Source organism: Schistocerca americana, chromosome 4, assembly GCF_021461395.2.
Source record: "Schistocerca americana isolate TAMUIC-IGC-003095 chromosome 4, iqSchAmer2.1, whole genome shotgun sequence".
Classification (NCBI taxonomy): domain Eukaryota; kingdom Metazoa; phylum Arthropoda; class Insecta; order Orthoptera; family Acrididae; genus Schistocerca; species Schistocerca americana.
Genome location: NC_060122.1, coordinates 265691360 through 265715306, shown reverse-complemented (window position 1 = coordinate 265715306; position 23947 = coordinate 265691360). Strand labels below are relative to the sequence as shown.

Here is a 23947-nt window from a genome sequence, read left to right as displayed (position 1 = left end):
ATCGCTAGGGGTACGCCTGACGATCTTGGGCGCCAAGAGTGCAGGATAGTGTCTCAGGGGTCCGTGCGTCCTATCCAGCGTTGAGGCAGACTCACTGAGAAACCGACGTATATTGTGGCAGTATGGTGGAAATCGTCCTGTAGTTGTGGAAAAAGCCAATTCTGCAGCGTTTGAAGACAGTTCGTTCCAGTTACTGTGTTTTCCTCAGAAAAGAAGGGACCATACATTTTTTCACGAGAAATGACAAAAGAAACTCTTACCTTAGGTGAGTCTCTTCTGTGCGCAACAGTGTCACGAGGATTCTGGAGTCCCCATAAGTGCACTTTACGTCGATTTGCTTTACCGCTCACATGAAATGTTACTTCATAACTGAAAATTAACTGTGGTAAAAATGTGTCGTCTTCCATCTTTTTTAGCTGAGCTTTACTGAAGTCAACCCGTTTCTTTTTACCACCAACCCGAAGAGTTACGCTAATTGTACTCCGTATGGTTTATAGACCCAACGACGCCGTAACACTCATAACACTCACCAGACAGTTGTATGGAGCATTGCGAGTTCTCTACTTCAACGGCGAGTAGACTTTCGTGGACTCCACCCAAACGTTCGCCGAATTCTTTCCATGACGTCATCAGAAGTGCGAGTTCGACCTGCACTCTCACCTTTGCACAAGCACCCTGTCTTCTCAATTTGGGGATACCAACGACGAATATTTTTGGGTGCAGATGGATGAATTCCAAAACGCCGAAGAAAAGCTCGATGGGCCGAAATAACTGACTCATTCTTTGCAAACTGCAGCAAACAAAACGCCCTCTACTGAGCGGACACCATCTTCCTTTCGACTGATTGCAAACTGAGAAGACACGGTGATGATTATCTAACGGTGATTTGCTGAAACTCTAGGCCCGCCTATTCAGACAACACACTTTGTTTCAGCCGTTTTCTCCCTCTGGTAGAGGGCTAAATCTTGGTACTCTAGACACTGTGTCGCATAAAACTGGTTTCCTGTTATGAAACGGAAATGCACTTTCTGGCACGCGTAAGTTGTATAACTATTACAATTTCTCCCATAACATTATTTTTTATGTACTACTCTATGCAAAACAACGTTAAATGTCTTTCTCATAAATGTTATATTTTTTTATCCAGGTAATCATCAGTTACCATCCAGAAACTGCTCAGAAAGGCCAGTTCCCCGATAATGTCATCGAGAAACCGACGCTGGTATCTCTGTCTGAGTACGCTGCCACTTTCGAAGACGGGACATCCGCAGAGATAGACGATGTTTGTTACTGCACTGGTGAGCGTCGCAGTATGTTTCTGTCATCTGTACGTTTCTCAGGGCGATCAGCTTTCGCTATAATCAGACAAAGGAAATTTTAATCTGATTCGAAGCACTCGCGGAAAAATTCTAACAAATTCACCAAATTCACACCCAAGATAAAAATGCTGTTCCTAAAAAGAGACTTAAAATTGCTTGATTAATGGTACTGAACTGACACTAAAGAGACAAAAGGTGAAGTGATAGGTTAGACGTGTACTTTATAATACTAATAGCGCTAAACTCCACGTCAGACTTGCCATTTCTAAAAAACACCATTTTCCAAGAGATTCATAATGAAGGAAACCTATTTCACACATTATTCTTGACGTTTGGAATGGCCTGAATATAGTTAGGTTATATAGTAGCACGGCAACTTCGAATATGTATAAAGGTAGCACCCCAACATTACGATGAACATATCTCTTCGTGATTGGCCTTCTTTAGGTCGTCTGTACACATGTTCGTCGGAGGATATCCGCATACTGACATGCCTTAATTCATATGAGACGGTTCTGAAGCGTAAAATTGACATAGTGTTTTGTTTTTCTTAAGTTTTCAAAAAGGTATGAAGATTAGCACATCGCTAGATGTGACAATAGCGAAATTCCTACGTTTTTTTCCTGGATCCGCTATAAATATGACATAATTCAACTAATAAATTCTGAAGGTGGCAGGGGTAAAGCACAGGGAGCGAGAGGCTATTTACAATTTGTACAAAAACCAGATGGCAGTTATAAGAGTCGGTGGGCATGAAAGGAAAGCAGTGGTTAGGAAGGGAGTGAGACAGGATTGTAGCATATCCCCGATGTTATTCAATCTGAATATTGAGCAAGCAGTAAGGGGAAGAAAAGAAAAATTCGGAGTGAGAATTAAAATCCATGGAGAAGAAATAAAAACCTTGAGTTTCGCCGATGACACTGTAATTCTGACAGAGACATCAAAGGACCTGGATGAGCAGCTGAACGGAATGGACATTGTCTGGAAAGGAGGATATTAGATGAACATCAACAAAAGCAAAACAAGGATAATGGAATGTAGTTGAATTAAATCGGGTGATGCTGCGGGAATTAGATTAGGAAATGAGATACTTAAAGTAGTAGTTGAGTTTTGCTATTTGGGGAGCAGAATAACTGATGGTGGTCGAAGTAGAGAGGATATAAAATGTAGTCTGGCAATGGCAAGGGAAGAGTTTCTGAAGAAGAGAAATTTGTTAACATCTAGTATAGATTTAAGCGTCAGGAAGTCGTTTCTGAAAGGATTAGTATGGAGTGTAGCCACGTATGGAAGTGAAACGTGGAAATAAATAGTTTGGACAAGATGAGAATAGAAGCTTTCGAAAAGTGGTGCTAAAGAAGAATGCTGAAGATTAGATGGGTAGATCACATAACTAATGAGGAGGTATTGAATAGAATTGGAGAGAAGAGAAATTTGAGGCACAACTTGACTAGGGGAAGGGAGCGATTGGTAGGGCATATTCTGAGGCATCGAGGGATCACCAATTTAGTATTGGAAGGCAGCGTGAAGGGTAAAAATCGTAGAGGGAGACCAAGAGATGAATACGCTAAACAGATTCAGAAGGATGTAGATTGCAGTAGGTGCTGGGAGATGAAGAAGCTTGCACAGGATAGAGTAGCACGGAGAGCTGCAGCAAACCAGTCTCTGGACTGAAGACCATAACATCAACAACAACTAACTACAAGTTAATTCACCCTCTATCTGCATTTTCCACCCCTAATATTGATAATTATGATTATACACACAGTCTCACAAGAAAATTCGGTGAATGGCAATAGCGACTCACAGAATTACAGTTCACTGCATATTAACAGTCCTGAGTGACAATGCTGAGAGACTCTACTTTTTGTTTCGCAGGATACCGGTACAGATTCCCATTCTTGACTCCGGAGTGCGGGGTCACTGTGGAAGACAAGCATGTGCGCCCTCTGTATCACCAGGTGGTGCACATCGACCGCCCGACGATGGCCTTTATCGGTGTGCCGTACTACGCCTGCCCTTGCATGCTCTTCGATGCGCAGGTGGGTTACAACGCCACAAAATGTTACTTACCTTGCCTCTTACACTGCTGTGCATCAATCTAAGATATAATTTTCTCTTTTGAGTGAATAGTCTATCTGTGTAGCCCACGATACACTATGTGATCAAAAGTATCTTGACACCTGGCTGAAAATGACCTAAAAGTTCGTGGAGGCCACCATCGGTAATGCTGGAATTCAATACAGTGTTGGCCCACCCTTAGCCTTGACTTTCGCAAGCATACTTTCAATCAAGTGCTGCAAAGTTTCTTGTGGAATGGCAGCCCATTCTTCACGGAGTGCTGCACTGAGGAGAGGTATCGATGTCGGCCGGTGAGGCCTATCATGAAGTCGGCGTTCCAAACCATCCCAAAGGTGTTCTGTAATATTCAGGTCAGGACTCTGTGCAGGCCAGTCCATTACAGGCATGTTATTGTCGGGTAAGCACTCCGCCACAGGCCCAGCATTATGAACAACTGCTCGATCGTATTGAAAGATGCAATCGCCATACCTGAATTGCCCTTCAATAGCAGGAAGCAATATGGTGCTTAAAACATCAATGTAGACCTGTGCTGCGATAGTGACACACAAAACAACAAGGGGTGCAAGCCCGCTCCATCAGAAACACGTCCACACCATAACACCATCGCCTCCGAATGCAAATTTTACTGTTGGCACTACACACGCTAGCAGATGACGTTCACCGGGCATTCGCCACACTCACACCCTGACATCGGATCGCCACATTGTGTACCGTGATTCGTCACTCCACACAATGTTTTTCCACTGTTCAGTAGTCCAATGTTTACGCTCATTACACCAAGCGAGAGGTCGTTTTGCATTTACCGGCGTGATGTGTGGCTTATGAGCAGCCTCTCGACCATGAAATCCAAGTTTTCTTACCTCCCGCCTAACTGTCATAGTATTTTCAGTGGATCCTGATACAGTTTGGAATTCCTGTGTGATGGTCTGGATAGATGTCTGCCTATTACAAATTACGACCGTCTTCAACTATCGGCGGTCTCTGTCAGTCAACAGACGAGGTTGGCCTGTACGCTCTTATGCTATACGTGTCCCTTCATGTTTCCACTTCACTATCACACCGGAAACAGTGGACCTAGGGATATCTGGAAGTGTGGAACTCTCGCGTACAGACGTATGATACAATGACACACAGTCACGTGACCACTTTCGAAGTCCGTGAGTTTCCCGGAGCGCCCCATTCTGCTCTCTCATGATGTCTAATGACTAATAAAGTCGCTGATGTGGAGTACCTGGCGGTTGGTGGCAGCACAATGCACCTAATATAGAAAACGTGTGTTTTTTGGGTGTCCGGATACTTTCGATCACATAGTGTATCATGATATTAACTAGCTTAACAAGTAGTACACATGTGGTAACTGCTTTTAATTTTACGGAAGAATTGTCTTGCATTAACTGGATGACTGTGATTGTGCCACTTGTCAATATAGTCGTTCTTTCTTCAAGACCGAAATACCCTTGGAAACAGCAGTTTGCGTGCGCTCTAGTATTAGAATTCGCTGTCTAGTAGTAGTTCTCTACTGCGTTGTTGCTGATTATGATGTGAGGTCTGTTGTGTGACCAGCAGGTGCGTTCCCCTTGCTGTTACAAAAGCGACACAGAGGCCGAAAGTAGACTGCGCTACTTGTGTTGTAAGCTCACTGTACAAAATGTTAGTCATACCTTAAAAGCGCAAACTGGTCGCACGGAGGCGCTGCAGATGGTGTTACCATGGCAGTGAAGTGGTGTATATGTGTTAGTCAGATGTTTGCAATGTGTGCAGTAAGATGGGTGGACGTGCAGACATGAGAGGGCGGCAGAATGGAACTATTATGTTTGGACGTGCCCATTACCAAACCCACGCGTTGGTGTCAAAGCGAACCGCCTTATTTGTATTCAAGGAATGATGAACCAACCGCAGCCATGCAACGTGGCGTAAAAACTGTGATCGTGAAGTGTTGCTAACCGACAAGAGTTGGAGACGAGTGTCACTCTCTAACTCGGCAGGAATTTCGGCTGTCAGTGAGTGCATGCGAATCTCGTTGCAAAGGGAACTCCACGCAAAGGAAATTTGGAGGTATTTCGCAACATTCCATGCCACACAGCGGCACATAACTCTGCATGTCTTCAGTGGGGATATTCACTGAGCATAGGATAGCAGTAAGTGCATATATAGACGGCGGTAGTATCGCATACACAACATATGAAAGTACAATGCACTGGTGGAGTGGCCATCTGTACTCAGGCGACTCACAGAATAAGGTTTCCGGAGTGATTATGGTCGCAAGACAAGAATTATGGTTCAAATGGCTCTGAGCACTATGCGACTTAACTTCTGAGGTCATCAGTCGCCTAGAACTTAGAACTAATTAAACCTAACTAACCTAAGGACATCACACACATCCATGCCCGAGGCAGGATTCGAACCTGCGACCGTAGCGGTCACGCGGTTCCAGACTGAAGCGCCTTTAACCGCACGGCCACACCGGCCGGCAAGGCAAGAATTAATAGCCTTTGAACGCCGAATGGTAGCTGGAGCTAGACGCACTGGCCATTCCATTTCGGAAATCGTTAGGGAATTTCACAATGTGAAGAGTGTGCCGAGAGTACCAAATTTCAGTCACTACTCCTCACCACGGACAACGCAGTTGCCGATGGCCTTCACTAGGCTGCTCGTCTGCATAGAGTTGTCAGTGCTAATAGACAAGCAACACAGCATGAAATAACCGCAGAAATCAATGAGGGACTCATGTAGAACGTATCCGTTAGGACATGGGCACAGCAAATGACGGACGTGTGTGCCTTTGCCAACAGCACGACATCTCCTGCAGCGCTTCTCCCGGGCTATTAACCATATCGGTGGGACGCTAGACGACCGGAAAACAGTGGCCTGGTCAGATAAATCCCGATTTCAGAGGAAAGAGCTGATGGTAATGTTCCAGCACGATGCAGACCCCACGAAGCCATGGACCCTAGACGTCAAAAAGGCACTGTGCAAGCTGCAGGTGACTCCGTAATGGTATGGGCTGTGTTTACCCAGAATGAACTAGGTCCTCTGGAAGTTCGGCTACTTGGAGACCATTTGCAGCCATTCATTGACATCATGTTCCCAAACAACGATGGAATTTTAATGGATGACAGTGCACCATGTCACTGAACCACAGTTGTTCGTGATTGGTTTGAATAACATTCTGGACAATTCGAGCAAATGATTTGGCCGCGGAGATCACCCGACATGGATCCCATTGAGCATTCTCTATTTTTTTTCAGGCATCAGTCCTCTGACTGGTTTGATGCGGCCTGGCATGAACTCCACTCCTGTGCCTACCTCTTCATCTCAGGGTGACACTTGCAACCCACGTGGTCAATTATTTACAGGATGTATTCCAACCTCTGTCTTCCTCTGCAGTTTTAGCCCTCTACGGCTCCCTCTAGAACTACTTAACTCGTTCTCTCACGTCCTAACAGATGTCCTATCAATCTGTCCCATCTCCCTGTCAGTGTTTTCAACGTATTCCTCTCCTCTCTGATTCTGTACTGAGCCGTCTCATTCCTTACCTTATCAGTCCATCTAATTTTCAACATTAGTCCGTACCACCACATCACAAATGCTTCGATTCTCCTCTGTTGCTGTTTTCCCACAGTCCATGTTCCACTATCATATATTGTCAGAAATTTACTTCTAAAATTAAGACCTATGTTTAATAGTAGTAGATTTCTCTTAGCCAGGGATCTCATTTTTGCCTGTGATACTCTGCTTTTGATGTTCTCCTTCCTCCATCTGTCACTGGTTATTTTGCTTCCTAGGTAGGAAAATTCCTTAACTTCATCTGCTTCGACCATCAATTAGAAAGTTAAGCTTCTCGCTGTTTTCAGTTCTGCTACTTCTCATTACTTTCGTCTTTCTTTGATGTGCTCTCAGCCCATAATCTGTACCGTTCATTCCATGTAGCAGATCGTGAAACTCTTCACTTTCACGGAGTGTAGAAATATCATCAGGGAATCATATCATCGATTTCCTTTCATCTTGAATGTTAATTCCGTTTTTGAACTTTCCCTTCATTTCCGACATTGCTTCTTCGACATACAGATTGAGCAGTTGTGGCGAAAGACTACATCTCTATCCTTGTCAGCTTAAGTACTTTCATGATTCATCAGCAAAGTTAACTACTAACACCATGAACATTCTCGTCACATTTTTATCGTCTGTTCCGGCAGCTTTTTAAAGGATAAAATTTACTGCCACGACACTTCCCGGTCGCCGGTAACAGGCTGGCTATCCTTGCTTCCATACCTCTTTTGTTTTATACTGTTTGGAGCAGTGATGCACAGCACGGATACGTTGTGAGTTGTAATATAAATTATTCCTTCCACCACACATTAACCCGAGCTCTGAATACAAAGCTTTAACCAAAAACACTGAAAGGTGACATTCAGGTTCATGGAACAGTCGAGCCCAACTGAACCCTGTACTTAAGGAAAAATCGGTGTTTCTTACTAACTTTGCTCCTGAGATATGAATGAAAAAAAATAGCAATTATCTGTGTTTCAACAAGCTACAACATTACAGAGTTAATTTCGTTCGTCGTATTCAGCGTTTTATCAAAGCCAGAAATTATTTAAATAATATTAAACAATATTGCTTATTTAAATCATGACGTAGATAGTTAATTAAGCAAAAGTTCATGAGGCAATGAAGTCTTTTGTTTAACATTATACTGGAGACAGTTCTTTGCAGTAAAAAAGTCAACGTAGTTTAGATGTATTCGTAGCATGAGTTCGGCTACATGAGTGGTTTCCATCGTTTCCGAGACCCTTACCCCTGAGTGTAATCATGTGTTAGTTAGTACCCCCAACCCCCCACCCCCTTCAATTCCCTTCACTCCTCCCTTCCCTCACCCTTAGCCATCATCAATATTAGCGCGTAACTAAAATTTGATATGAAAAAAAATATTTGAACACTTTTAGATTTAAAATGACGAAAGACTAACGAGATTTAGTGTCTGTAGGTGATTTATTAAACCACGATTTAATGAGCCAGTGAGACAATTCGTATCGCTTATTTCTACTAACCTTTTTCTGAAATGATGAACAAGTTCTCAGTGAAGCACGATTTATACCTACAATACCTTCTCAGAAAAACAAGCTAACTGTCTACACTGAGGGCAGATGCTTATTACAGAACATCCTTCGAATGCATCACTTTGCCGGCCGCTGTGGCCGAGCGGCTCTAGGCACTACAGTCTGGAACCGCGCGACCGCTACGGTAGCAGGATCGAATCCTGCCTAGGGCATGGACGTGTGTGATGTCCTTAGGTTAGTTAGGTTTAAGTAGGGAAGTTCTAGGGGACTGATGTCCCATAGTGCTCAGAGCCATTTGAACCATTTTGAATGCACCACTTTCTTCTCGTACGACTCTTGCTTCACCACACCCCCACTTAAAATCAACCGAGTTAGAACATGTACACTATACTCACCGCTTGTAAATCACAGCCCGCATCTCGTGGTCGTGCGGTAGCGTTCTCGCTTCCCACGCCCGGGTTCCCGGGTTCGATTCCCGGCGGGGTCAGGGATTTTCTCTGCCTCGTGATGGCTGGGTGTTGTGTGCTGTCCTTAGGTTAGTTAGGTTTAAGTAGTTCTAAGTTCTAGGGGACTCATGACCATAGATGTTAAGTCCCATAGTGCTCAGAGCCATTTGAACCATTTTGTAAATCACATTATAGCTGGACTCCTTATTTCTAAACTCACAGAAATTGAAAGGCTTCAGGCTGCCAAGGATTTGTGTCTGGTCGCTGCCAATAATAGCAAAAATAATAATGAGAGTCTTGAAATTTTCCCAGCATAACGAGTACTCCATAAAGTTTCGGGTTCGCAGCCGGATAATGTAGACTTCTTGCCACGATGTTTCGGCTGACCACCGTTCAAATATCTTCAGGTGAGTGTTTTGCACTGGAGATTGCTAGTTCACATCGCTACCTTTATACAAAAAATTGGCCCGAAGAAGCATGTGCAAAGACAGCCGTTACATGAGAGACCTCAGTCGAGTTACGTGTCCGCTTCGAATATTGCTCCATATATGGCGAGCAGGCAAACGCTCATTCACAGTCGGATCGCGCATTGGTGGAACCAGATTTCAAACGTCAAAATGTATATATTTCAATGACTACATGCAGCCCGCACTGGGCAAATGAAATAAAAGATAAGAAAAAAGATATCGCTCGATATGTCATGAGTTCAAATTGGTTCAAATGGCTCTGACTACTATGGGACTCAACATCTGTGGTGAACAGTCCCCTAGAACTTAGAACTACTTAAACCTAACTAACGTAAGGACATCACACAAATCCACGCCCGAGGCAGGATTCGAAACTGCGACCGTAGCGTTCGCGCGGTTCCAGACTGTAGCGTCTAGAACCGCTCTGACACACTGACATATTACATGTCAAGAATGTCATCTGATCGACTTTCCCACTTTCCTGCCGCTAGAGGGCTCTGAAGCTTAGCGTGTAAGATGACGGTGTGTAACGTAATTACATCGGCACCTGAGAAACAGCTCAGAACCCTAAGATTAGTAATTCGAAGAGTTCGTCCACACATGGAGGACCCTTTCTCACAGCATTACAATGCCAGAGCACACACAAGCACTATTCGTCGCCTTGGGTTTACTGCGTTCGATCGTCCTCCTTGGCCCCATACGATTTCCATCTGTTTCCAAAGCGTAAAGAACACCGTCGAGGAGTTAACTTTGATAGCGGTGCAAGCAGAGATAATGCTGTGCCTCCGTCAACAATTTCAAACCTTCCACAGTGACGGTATCAAAAAACTGGTGTCTCATTGGGAGGAATGCGTTTTTTCCCTAGGGTGACCCGGCTGAGAAATAAGCATATAGACATGTTGAATAAAGATGCAGAATATTAATTGCCGGCCGAAGTGGCCGTGCGGTTAAAGGCGCTGCAGTCTGGAACCGCAAGACCGCTACGGTCGCAGGTTCGAATCCTGCCTCGGGCATGGATGTTTGTGATGTCTTTAGGTTAGTTAGGTTTAACTAGTTCTAAGTTCTAGAGGACTAATGACCTCAGCAGTTGGGTCCCATAGTGCTCAGAACCAGAATATTAATAAAGTTGGTTTATTTAAAAAGCTTTAAGAGTTTTCAATAAATTTCGGAGCCATTCCTTTTAAGAACATTCTCGTATTAGACCTAGTGGCACCAAACAAAACTGACCTCTCAGTGACCATGAGAAAGCTATAGCAGCCATGAATTCTGAACAGAGTACAAAGAATTGTTGAAAGAATTAGAAAGATCCGTATGTTCAGTAAATGCGACAAAGAAACCGTAGTGTCATATCCAAATGAGGAACTTAAAACTTTAGCTCAGGACAGGAACATGTAGAGGAACTATAGCTCAAGTTTAGAAGAATAGTTGATCATGCACTGAGCAAATATGCGACTAGAACAGTTGATGGTGGTAGCGACCCTCAGTGGTATACAGTCCCTGTAAAGAAACTTCTAAAGAAACAGAGACTACTGCATAATAGGTATAAAACAAAGCTTAGGAATACATATTGAGAGATAATTGAAAACATACGGCTGTCAAGAAAGCAACGCGTGAAGCCATCAGTGACTGCTGTAGCAGAACACTACGAATGAACTTTCACAAAGCCTTAAGATATTCTGGTCGTATGTAAAGGCAGTTAGTGGCATCAGATTTAGAATCCACATACTCATGGACAAGACAAGAACTGAAACTGTGGGAATGAAGATAAAAGCAGAAATTCTTAACTCTGTTTTCGAATGTTCCTTTGGAAAGGAACACGCAGGAGCATTGTCAAAATTTAATTCTTGCATCACTGAAAAGATGAGTGAAATAGATATGTTTCAGTGACGTTGAAATACATCTCACGCGGTTCCAGACTGAAGCGCCTAGAACCGCACGGCCACACTGGCCGGCTATGTCATGAGTCCTAAACCGTTTGCGTTCTGAAGAAATTAAAGATATCTCCGGGTCCCCACTCTTTAACAAAATGAAACCCGGCATCACGATTAATAAGATCTTGTGCTAGACGTATTTCCACCGATTCCTTAATAATTAAGTCCAGACAGATCTCATACAGGCCAAGATTTCCGTGGCAGAGTAATCCATGGAGTGTCCTGTGGAGATGCAATGCTCGGCTATGGATGACCCACTGGGCTGCGAAAGGCGAGTTTGGCGGTCACGTTCAACGCTTCTTTCAAGTAGTTTCGCGCGTTGCCTGACCAATGTCAACTTTGCTGCACTGCCAAGGTATTCTGTTGATTTTAGTCTTCCGCAGTCCCAGATCGTCCTCTGCCGAAACGAGAAGAGCCGAATTCTATTCTGCCTAATTTCGACGAAATATTGCCTAGCCGACATACGGAAAGAGTGCCTAGGACTTGACTTGCTACTTCTCCTCTTGACTGCATGTGTGGTCACGTTCCTTCTTCCTTAAAGCTGTGCTGATCTGGCATGGAGAACGTCCATTATCTTTGAACACTGATTGTAGGTGTTCCAGCTCCTAAGCAAGGCTGTCTGCATCAGATACAACATGTTCCCGGCGAACCAACGTCCGAAAGACGTTTGTGATGGATGGTGGCAGCTACGAGAAGAACCTTACACGGTGGTCCTTCCAGCGAATGCGGGAAACGCCTCTATGCTGTTCCCACGTGGGGGCTATGACGAGAAGATTTATAGCTTGCTGATTGAATCAACGCACAGGAATATTGATAAAGACCCCACATGGAGAGTAGAAAGAAAATCGACAGCGTTGCTGAATTCTTCTCCCCTTCTGCAAGAAATTGAGAAAATATTGAGGCCTCACAGCTCCGTCCTTCCAAAAATAATCAAAAAAGGTCTTCCATTATGTCCTATTGTGAACAATATGGGAGCTCCAACGTAAGACTTAGACGTTCTGCGTCCTTACTGAATCATTTTTTTGGGAAAGTGTTCACATTGTCAGAATGAGATTTTCGCTCTGCAGCGGAGTGTGCGCTGATATGAAACTTCCTGGCAGATTAAAACTGTGTGCCCGACCGAGACTCGAACTCGGGACCTTTGCCTTTCGCGGGAAAGTACTCTACCATCTGAGCTACCGAAGCGCGACTCACGCCCGGTACTCACAGCTTTACTTCTGCCAGTACCTCGTCTCCTACCTTCACATTGTATTCGGAACTCCGGTAACTTTATTAATAGACTGAAGTCTATTCATTGTTATGTGTCTCACTCTTTATAATGGTGCTTCTCATGGACTTATTGTCAGTCATGAAAAGTAAGTTCCAAGCTGATATGACTGCACTGTCTCATCACACACTTTCCTCCACCTACTTTTTATTCAACAGCGATAATTTTGAACGAATTGAATGTGTTGCCATGAGTTGTCCTCTCTCCCCCTGACAGCAAACTTTTTTGTGGAAGACAATGAGGAGAGTGCACTTGATTCCGTAGAACTTAAGCCAAACGTCTTCTGGCGTTATGTGGATGATACTTTTGTAGTTGTAGCTGCACTACAATTTATTATAACTACCCGGTATCTTGTTTTCGATAACAATTTTAGATAGAACTGCGTATTTTCTGTAGTAGCCCATAACTTTCGTTTATACAACAGATTTTTAGACAGTAATATTTTCTTCCCAACTCATATAACTTTTACTACCTTACACATAGAGTGTTGTAAGCCTACTTACGTATTTTGTATTCCGTCTGCATACAGAATAGCACTTAGCCAGTAATTTCTTTCCGGCCATAGTGGCATCGTCAAATGTTAAATGCCACTATGGCTGCAGTACTTTAGGACATTGTTTGCATAAAACAGACCTGAAGATGGTCATTATACAACGAAACTGGTAATCTGTTGGCGAAAAGCTTGTGACCATAGACGTAGAGTAAAGGAAATTTATTGTTTTTTCTGTTGTTAAAGATGCTGTGTTTATAATTATTTTGGTGTGTTCACGTATACCTCTCATTACCTGCATAAGATGCATAGGGTGTCCTCGCTTAAGCATTATTGTCCATTGTCTAATGCCTGATCGAAAGGTATTTTCGAAGTCAGTGAAAGCAACATTTGCTATACTGACTACTCTTTATGGTAAAAATATTAATCCTGCACGAGACTCCTTTCCTGAACACAAGTTGCAATTCTCCAAATCGTGCATCTTTTATTATTTCTAGGCGATTACTTTTCATTTTTAAGTAAGATTTATAAATTGTTTTCGTGGGATTTTTACCTCTTTAATTGTCACATCCTTTTCTTTGACTCTTTTTAAAAATATGAATTATTTCAGCTGTTTTGCAGTTATCAGCAATTTTATAACTTTGTCAGCATTAATTAAATAAATGTAATAGTATCCAAAGTTCCACACTTATAACGTCCAGTCTCAAAAGCTATTGATCACAGAGCAATATTTTTTTGTTTATTACTAAAATATCTCTCTCAGAAACAAATATTTTCAATGTTGTCTACTGCATTGCCTTCCCTGCATATACAAAGGTCTGAAACGCCGTTTTCATGTAGTTGTGTCAGTTTTTAACACGTAACAAATGTGAAGTTTTGAACTCTAACTCTTACAAAAGCAACGTAAAAATCCTGAAATTCATGTTGGTATTCGTCTCAGTAGTATCGCTAACACGTCAAAAATATTTCATTAACTTTAATTAGGCCCGTTAGTATGTTGATTACTGAAATAGGAAAAATTATCGCGACCGAAGAAGTTTCCTTCTCATCACTTTATATCTTGAAAACTATGGCATTCGCTGAATAATAACTTGGTGTCCACACAAAATTAAATATAATTAAAATGTAGTACAACTTACAATTAGGAAGTTCTGAGAGTTGGCTGAACAGTATTCCATAGTCTCACAACAAGGAAGAGACAGTGACACAAATAAATCCATAAACGAAATATTTAATGGAAGCAAGAAGTTCATTTAAGTACACTACACACATGTCAGACAATGGGAAAACAACGCAGTTCAGTGTCAGAGCCAGAGACTGTGGAACTATCGGAGTCTCTGCTCGTAGTGTGAGATTTAATCAAATCTTCGGCTCACTGTTCCAGTATACCTTCAGTACTCTCTACTTCCTCTATCACTCATTTCAGATGTTTCACTGATTTTTTTCAGTCTTTTGGTGTCACTTTTTCAGTTTCATCATACAAAAGGCGTTGTACTTCAGCGGCATAAGTCGTTTGACATGAGATCAATCATTTCTATTGCGTTGAAATGGCAACTGGTGGGAGTAAACCTTAGCGCTTCATGTCCGTATTTTTTTAAATTTATTTTTGCGTGTTGTTACTGTCAACCAGTTTGTAACGCTTCTCCAGCCACCTGACGATGTATTTATCCCTCGTCACTTAAGTGGACGTCTTATTATGTATTATGTATAATCAAACGATATGAAGCATTGTAACAATCGTGGAATTTTTCGTTACGTTTCTAATCAGGGTATCCTAACTATGTCACCAAAGTATTGTGGTTCATCACTTCGTGTTAGTCGTACTTCTTATTTGAACAGAATAACAGCTAGAAATGAAACATTTTGAATATCCGGAAAGCGCTACAGTTATTCTGTTTGCATTGCCGATCGGAGCTGCCGTATTACAGCTGTCCACTCATTTCTTACCACGTTCACGCCGGCGCGCATTGCCGGTGACTCACGCTAGATCCTCATATCGGACAGCGTGTACCTCCAGTTGCTCCCGCTCGACTGTCAGTTACGCTACTACCATTACACTAACGCATGATGTATTACCTATGAGCCGGTGCAACAAACAGCAGAGAATACAGGGTGCGGAAAATAAAAATCCCGGAGATCAGAGCTCCAAGGTGCGAAGAAACACAGCAGAGGAAAGGAAATACAGTAGTAACCCAATTATAGCACATATTGCCTGGTCAGCAAGTTACTGGAGGCGGATCATTGCCAAACTATTGGAATTGCTGCAGTGTCATCCGAAATATTCTGTAGCAGTTCTTGAAGCCTATGAGGGTTGTTGCGATGCAGCTTAGACTTGAGGGCTCCCCGCACAACACAATTTCACAGTGACATATCAGGTGACATGGGTTGCCAGCTAGGGCCGCGACAAGACTAAACTCTGCTAACAACCCTGTCAGGCTTGAAGATTGAGTAAATGTGCTCCAAGGTTCGGCCGGCTGTATGCGCAGTTGCTCCATCCTGTTGGAAATAACTGTACCTCCTTCGTTAAGGTTGCCACAAATAGTATCCACTCGTCCGGGTCACTTTTATTTGCATCATCCTGTGCAGTTTTGTGTGGCCCTTCAACGAGAGAGCTTTCCGAAGATATGAGATGCTATAATTTGTGATTAATATACTGCCAAATCATTTTATGAGGTCTCCCGTTGTTTTGAAATAATGGACTTAAGGTAATTTCGAAATAAACCATTATATTAAGGCAGTAACCTAGGGCGTTTGAATATGATCCCTGGCCCATGGAAAGAAACAGGGAAAGTAACGCTGCCAGACGAAGGAAAGTATGAACACGCATTCCGTCCCACAGCGAGAATCACATTTCTCTGCGCCGGCATAAACATGTGAAATTATGTTCTGTATTCACCCAAGTTTGACGAAACTAAACGGTATCGTCAAAATTTATACCTACTAATTTCCAAAGAAAGTCGCAGCACTAGGTTTTAATAACTGGCGACCACAAACAGATTTAAAGTGTAATCCAAACGTTTTTGCAGCTCTTAGCAAGGACGATTTTCTGCCTAGTAACTTTCTGTGTATCAGCTCTAACTTCCTTGAGCAGAGCTCGTATGTTTCATGACGAATTGCATCTTGCTGCAAAGAGACGCGCTTTACACCCTTCTTTCGAGTTGTCTCTTCCTCTCAGGCGTCGACAATTTAGATGATTGACCTAAGACTTCTTTCGCAAATTTCTCCTAGCTATTTCTTATTACTAATTGTTCACTAACTGGCAGATCAGCTACAGGTCGCCACTTTATCCAAAGGAAAGCGAGTCGCTCCTGAATCCCTCTCTGTGTTCCAAGATGCTTCCTGAAGGAACATACGAATTCACGCGAATGACGACGTATAACCAAGCCGCGTCCGACACTTTTTTAAAGTGTCGTATAACTGCACACACTCGGACTGCCTCTCCATCGAATGATTGAATCATTCATTGTAAGATACTAGAAGCTAAAAATCACCCGAATCGCTTACTACAACGACACAGCAAGACTGGCTAGCACACTGCTATGAGCAGCGGATCGTAAGTTGCAACACAGTAATACCCAAGAATGCGAGAATATCTCCCATTGCCGTTTTGCTGGCGGTAGCAGTCCTGCCCGCTACCTTTCAAGTGACAACTAGTTTGAATCTACCTGTACAGGGTTGTTGTTGTTGTTGTGGTCTTCAGTCCTGAGACTGGTTTGATCCAGCTCTCCATGCTACTCTATCCTGGGCAAGATTCTTCATCTCCCAGTACCTACTGCAACTACATCCTTCTGAATCTGTTTAATGCATTCATCTCTTGGCCTCCCTCTACAACTTTTACCCTCCACGCTACCCTCCAATACTAAATTGGTGATCCCTTGATGCCTCAGAACATGTCTTAAGAAGCGATCCCTTCTCCTAGTCACGTTGTGCCACAAATGTCTCTTCTCCCGAATTATATTCAATACCTCCTCATTAGTTATGTGATCTACCCATCTGATCTTCAGCATTCTTCTGTAGCACCACATTTCCAAAGCTTCTGTTCTCTTCTTGTGTTAACTATTTATGGTCCACGTTTCACTTCCGTACATGGCTAACTCCATACAAATACTTTCAGAAACGACTTCCCGACTCTTAAATCTATACTCGATGTTAACAAATTTCTATTCTTCAGAAACGCTTTTCTTGCCATTGCTAGTCTATATTTTATATCCTCTCTACTTCGACCATCATCAGTTATTTTGCTCCCCAAATAGCAAAACTCATTTACTACTTTAAGCGTCTCATTTCCTAATCTAATTCCCTCATCATCACCCGATTTAATTCGACTACATTCCATTATCCTTTTTTTTTTTTTTTGCTTTTGTTGATGTTCATCTTACATCCTCCTTTCAAGACACTATCCATTTCGTTCAACTGCTCTTCCAAGTCCTTTGCTGTCTCTGACAGAATTACAATGTCAACGGCGAACCTCAAAGTTTTTATTTCTTCTCCATGGATTTTAATTCCTACTCCGAATTTTTCTTTTGTTTCATTTACTGCCTGCAACGGTATAAGTGCAGATATTTTTATTGGTGTCTGAGGGGCAACATTATAACAGTATTTACTTCATTTTCAGACTAGTGATTGAAGCTACTAGGAGCGGTATGCCTTTAGTTTGGTTAGTAGCTCCAAGAGGATGTGGCAAGAGCAAGCTACTAATATTTACTTTCTGCAGGCAATAGGTCAGTTGCTGAAGGATGGATGGATTGATGCCAAACGGTTGGCTATATTCCAGGTGTAGCCCTCGTAGTGTTGGATCTGAAACCATGCAAAAAAACATCAGGTATTAATTTATATGGTGTATTTGTAAGAAGATTGTTTGATGCAGAGAAAAATCGAGGTATTAAGGCACCAACGATCACAATATCGCCATTCATTCTCCGAACTCCCTGTGTACTGGTTGTCCCAGAAATACTCCTATAAATTTTAAGGGTTGTAGAGGGTGTATTAAACAAATCGAGGATAGAAATCCGAATTCGAAAAAGTCCTCCACCGACGTTACAGAGCGTCGTATTTAAAGGCACTGGTGCCAGCCACTAGGCCACACCTCCGGTAGTAAACGCGACTTCGTACGCTTACTCACTGTATGAGGACCAACTCGCAATTCTGTTTCTTGTTCAGTGATCGCGCCTGATTGCCACTATCGCCAGTGGAGAAGGTGGAGCTAGCTGCTGGCTATAAAAGCTTTGTCTCCTACGAAAGAGCCGGCCGAGGTGGGCGAGCGGTTCTAGGCGCTGCAGCCTGGAACCGCGCGACCTCTTCACTCGCTGGTTCGTATCCCCCCTCGGGCATGGATGTGTGTGGTGTCCTTAGGTTAGTTAGGTTTAAGTAGTTCTTAGTTCTAGGGGACTGATGACCACAGAAGTTAAGTCCCATAGTGGTAAAAGCCATTTGAACGATTTTTGAATCTTGCGAAACCGATGCTCTGTTGACTCGGTGGATGACGATTTGGGGTATGAGTTTCCATCTGCGGTTTTCCGCCTGAAACCCTCTAAAATCTCGAATTCTTTTCCGTATACAGGAAAACTATGTTCAAAACTGTTATCCATCGAGGCAACAGAGTATAACATTCGTAGGAGACAAGGCCTCTCCATGCATCAGCTAGCTCCATTCTCTACAACGGCAGTCATGGGAATCAGTCGCCGTCACTGACTAACAAACACTGTACACAATCACGTTTGCTACCAAAGACTGGTCTAGTGGCGGGCTCTGGCGTCCACAACTTCGACACTCTGTGGCCTCGTTGGATGACGTTTTGTTCCTCAGCACACCCTCTACAACCCGTCGATCTTTGACCCTGCGTTTTTTGGGACACGCCGTATAATGTTTTGTCCGATGTGCTTACCTGCTTAGGCAGTGAATGCTTTGAGTCACAAGTAGGCATTCTGGCCAGTGCAGTGACTACGGGTGTGCACCACAGGCGCAGTTCTGGGTGGCGGTGCTGGACGGCAGGTGCCGGCTGCCAGACCCGGCCACGATGCGCCTCCAGGAGCTGGAGGACGTGGAGCGGCGGCGCTCGCAGGGGGTGCTGCCGCACAACATGGCCACCTTCCAGCGAGAGTACGTCGACCGGCTGGCGGAGCTGTCGGGCGCCAGCCTCACGCCGCGCTACTACCACAACATGTTCGACGCCGTCGGCTTCGAATTCCTCAAGGACCTGCAGAACTACAGGAAGAACAAGTACAGGATCGTGGATGACGAAAATTACGAGAAGGTCCTGTGAGGGCGGAGGAGTGAGAGACGCTACGAATTTTTGCAATTATTATGCCCTTCACCTATCATCGACAATACCCTTCTTTTTACATGATTTAGATAGCTTTCCCTTGTTTGTAACCTTTTTTGTATCTCTTTAATGCTTACTGATTAATAAAAAGAAATCATAATGTAAAATAATACACATCTTAGTTCTCTTCCTACTTTCCACTCTTTGAAATATGTTGAACATTGTGCAGCAGTGAAAGCCTGCAATAGAAATTAATATCACAAGTTTTACATGGGAACAGGACATTCATGCTCTAAATGAACGTGGTTATGGTTAGAAATCCCTTGGTCCATCACTTATGTGACTTCTGAAGGCCGGACGGTGTGGTTGAGCGGTTCTAGGCGCTTCCGTCTGGAACCGCGCGACTCCTACGGTCGCAGGTTCGAATCCTGCCTCGGGCATGGATGTGTGTGATGTCCTTAGGTTAGTTAGTTTTAAGTAGTTCTAAGATCTAGGGGACTGATGTCCACAGATGGTAAGTCCCATAGTGCTCAGAACCATTTGAACATTTTGACCTATGAAGGCAACGGTTGACTCCCATATTATGAGCGGCTGGCAGGAGTGTGATCACTCCAACAAAACATGTGATTACATTGCATGTGAGTACATTTCATCCGCATTTCAAAGGCCTCCTGGAAAGCACTAGCACAGTATTGCAACTGTCAGCATGTCTAATACACTACTGATTTTGACAAATGACTGACAGTAATTCCATCCACGAAACTCTTACAACTGAAACGGAAAGATACGTTTTTTGGGCAAAAAAAAAAAGTTCAAATGTGTGTGAAATCTTATGGGACTTAACTGCTAAGGTCATCAGACCCTACGCTTACACACTACTTAACCTAAATTATCCTAAGGACAAACACATACACCTATGCCCTAGGGAGGACTCGTACCTCCGCCGGGATCAGCCGCACAGCCCATGACTTTTTGTGGGCAGAAACAAGTTTTAATATCGTTTCAGTTATCAAGATGGCATAGAACACCGCCTTCTTCAGTACATGAAGCCCACATGAAAAGTCAGTGCCACCAAATCCACGCTACAAGAAAACTATTTTGTGTAAGTCAGAGAGAGAGAGAGAGAACCCTCTATGGAAGACGCGTACCGGTATGTCAGCGCTTCTTAAGGAATGTGAGGCAAAATTCAAATTGCTCTGAGCACTATGGGACTTAACTTCTGAGGTCATCAGTCCCCTAGAACTTAGAACTACTTAAACCTAACTAAGGACATCACACACACCCATGCCAGAGGCAGGATTCGAACTTGCGACCGTAGCAATGTGAGGCAATCACGGGACAGCCATCCCTGCACACTGCTTTTGATGTCACTTTCTAATATACATTTATATTCAGTTCTGTTATTTGTCTCTGCCTTGTCCATATCGTAAAGTACCATTTCTTTGTAATAAACATTAGTTTCAATAACTGGTGTTTTACAGTTACTGGTGTATTGCTCTAATTTCTCTTTATTCTGTGGTTTATTGAAACAGTATTATAAGCAAGAATACGAACACTGCAATCAGTCGCACTCATATTAGTTTTTTTTTTATTATTCTTGCATCTATAGATTTCGGCTAAAAGCAGCCATCATGAGTTCATCTGAGCGACGGTTATTTATAGCTGAAAACTGAAGAAGCAAGAATAATAAAAAATTAATGTGAGTGCGACTGATTGCTGTGTTGCTATCCTTCGATATAACAGTCTAAGTTGGTGTGCACAACAGTGCCTGATGGAATCAAGTAGGTTTTGAGACAATATTTGCAGCGAAGCCTTTGCTAGACCAGAGTGTTTCAACCGCCATGCCACGACACATTGGTGTGCTGCGAATGCGTGTCAGGTATTTCGTGACATTTTTAATGTCTTTTAAGACACAAAAAAATTATCGTTTCTTACAATAGCCCAGTTTGCAAGAACACCAATGGCTCATCGTGGCACCCACCCTGTCCGGCACAGAAAATCCAAAGCACACAACCCGCGTGCCTGGCTGGCTTCTTTAGTATCTTCTGATAGCTGCGAAGGAGGATTTTCGCCGTTAAAGTGCTTGTGTCATATTAGCATTTCTGAATACAACAGATTATCTGTTACTTAATTTTAAACCAAATTAATTCTTCTGTAGATGTTTGATGAGAATGGATTCATGATCAACAATGATAATACAAATTGTAGAGTGGAAATCAATAATGGTCGAAGTCCCAAAAATTTTTTTTTAGTTAGATCCAAAAAACCAGGCTAAGTGCCGTTGCAAACAACCTGAAAAGCGGGATAAGCGCTGCGGCGGTTTCTTGTAGTGCATATAAGGCACAAAAGATAGCATGAACGGTACGTGGCTGCCCAATATTTAGGCTAAAGTTGGTTAAGTGCCACAAGGCCTTGTAATTGTTTGCAGCGTGTTACAGAGATTTTGCCCAGACTGAAAAACGTAAGAGGCTGGAAAAATGTCAGAGTGTCAAATACCCAAGGACCTTGTAAAACTTATGGAAAAGGAAACAAACGATTTGTTTTTACTACGCTCCAGCCCATGGACTCTTTACTTTAGAAAAGCAGCTGATACATATATTAAAACAACGAAAATAAATATTTCTACAAGTGGAAAAAAAGTTGCACCTCGTGTCAGCAAGATGACAACAATATTTGACGAAACTGAAGACGGGATCACATACAAGATTTTCAATAAAAGTATTACCACTGACATAATAAAGAAATTCGTTTTACCATCATAACAATCGAAACCAACATGTCAGGTGGTACGAAAAAGCTTCTTTAACAGATGCTGCCGTTATTGAAAGCAGCTAATAGAACAGTTTTCGAAAATTTAATCAATTAAAATTGCTTTGTTCTCTATAAATATAAATGAACGATTAAAAACAAATTAATCACAGGACGGGGTATCTGCAAAATGTATCTGTAAAAGGTTTATTATTAACAAAAGTGATTAATACTTGAGATTTCTTTGTTTGCCATCTACATCGTTTTTGCCGATATATGTATGGCATTTAAAACGTTCTACGCTTTTTAGAATAAATCTTTTATTTTCATCGATGAAAGGAAAATTGCAATAATTGTGTGGCTCTCACCATAGACTATAAATGAAAAATATTACTAACGATTTTTCTTTAAAATATTTTTCTCAAAAAAGACTGAATTACGAGGAATCAGTCTTTTGGTACTTAGTCCGTTATTGATTTCAAATTCAAATGGTTCAAATGGCTCTGAGCACTATGGGACTTAACTTCTGAGGTCATCAGTCCCATTGAACTCAGAACTACTTAAAACTAACCTAAGGACATCACACACATCCATGCCCGAGGCAGGATTCGAACCTGTGACCGTAGCGGTCGCGCGGTTCCAGACTGTAGCGCCTAGAACCGGTCGGCCACTCCGGCCGGCGTTTTTGATTTCCATTTTACGATTGTTGCCTCTGAAATTATACATTTGTGAAGCCACTTTTCTACTGATAACTATTGTTACTGCTTATTTCGTTCACCTGGTATACTGACCGTTGGAGGTCATCTTTGTTCGTTTAAGTAATAACGATATCATCAGCGAACGGAAGTGCATTCAGATATTCATCATTACTTCTCTTAATTTCTTCTTTTACTTTACCGAATTCTCGCGAAGATCCTATGAACTAGAATCCGAATGGAGAAAGAGATATTGGAAGACCTCATAAAAGATAGGAATTATTTTGGTTATCTTGCCTGAAAGTAACACGACGATAACTATTGTTCCTTTGGTACTACAGGCTCCTTAACTGAGAGTACACATAACAAATAAATACTGTATAAGATTAAGAGCTTGATTTGTAGTCTTGCAGTTAACTGTAGATTTTTAAAAAGTTATAGTAGTTGAGTAGGAGAAACAAATCCGTAATGTTCGGATACAGTATTAGTGGTTTCTGCTTGACACAGTCACATTGTTTAAATATTTGACGCTATCCTGCAAAGAGATGTGAAAAGGAATGAGCATGTGAGGATTGTGGTAGAGAAGGCGAGTGGTCGACTTCGGTTTATTGGTATAATGAAAGTATGTTTCATCTTCAAAGGACACCGCATATAGAACGCCAGTGCGACCTATTCTTGAGTACCGCTCGAATGTTTGGGATCCGCGCAAGGTCGAATTAAAGGAAGGCATCGAAGCATTTCAGAGGAGGACTGCTGTATTTGTTACCGGTAGGTTCGAACAACGCGGAAGTGTTACGGAGATTCTTCGAGAACTCAAATGGGAATACGTGGAGGGAAGACGACGTTCCTTTCGAGGAACACTACTGAGAAAATTTAGAGAACCGGCATTTGAAGTTGACTGCAGAACGATCCTACAGCCGCCAAAATACATGTCACCTAAGGGCCACGAAAATAAAACACCAGAAATCAGGGCTCATACGAAGGCGTGTCTCTTCCTGGGAATAGAACAGGAAAGGACACAACAGGTAGCGGTACAAGGTACCCTCCGCCAAGCAACGTACTCTGGCTTGAGGAGTAAGTCTGTAGATGTAGATGTAGGATTTCGACGTCACCGCTTAGAGGAGAAAACATTTTACTTATTTGGCCCTGAACGATCTAATCGGCCGTTCTGCTTCAGAGGCCG

The 23947-nt window shown here is 42.7% G+C and overlaps 1 protein-coding gene across 1 annotated transcript in view; it reads left to right on the top strand.

The window, feature by feature from the left end:
• LOC124612821 (senecionine N-oxygenase-like) overlaps positions 1-19491 on the top strand; it is a 55753-nt gene extending 36262 nt beyond the window's left edge. The window contains exons 7-9 of the mRNA XM_047141241.1: positions 1148-1298; positions 3195-3358; positions 19019-19491. Of these exons, the coding sequence (XP_046997197.1) occupies positions 1148-1298; positions 3195-3358; positions 19019-19321 (618 nt within the window). The 3' untranslated portion in view covers positions 19322-19491. The remainder of the gene's footprint in view (positions 1-1147; positions 1299-3194; positions 3359-19018) is intronic.
• Positions 19492-23947: the final 4456 nt, after the last annotated feature.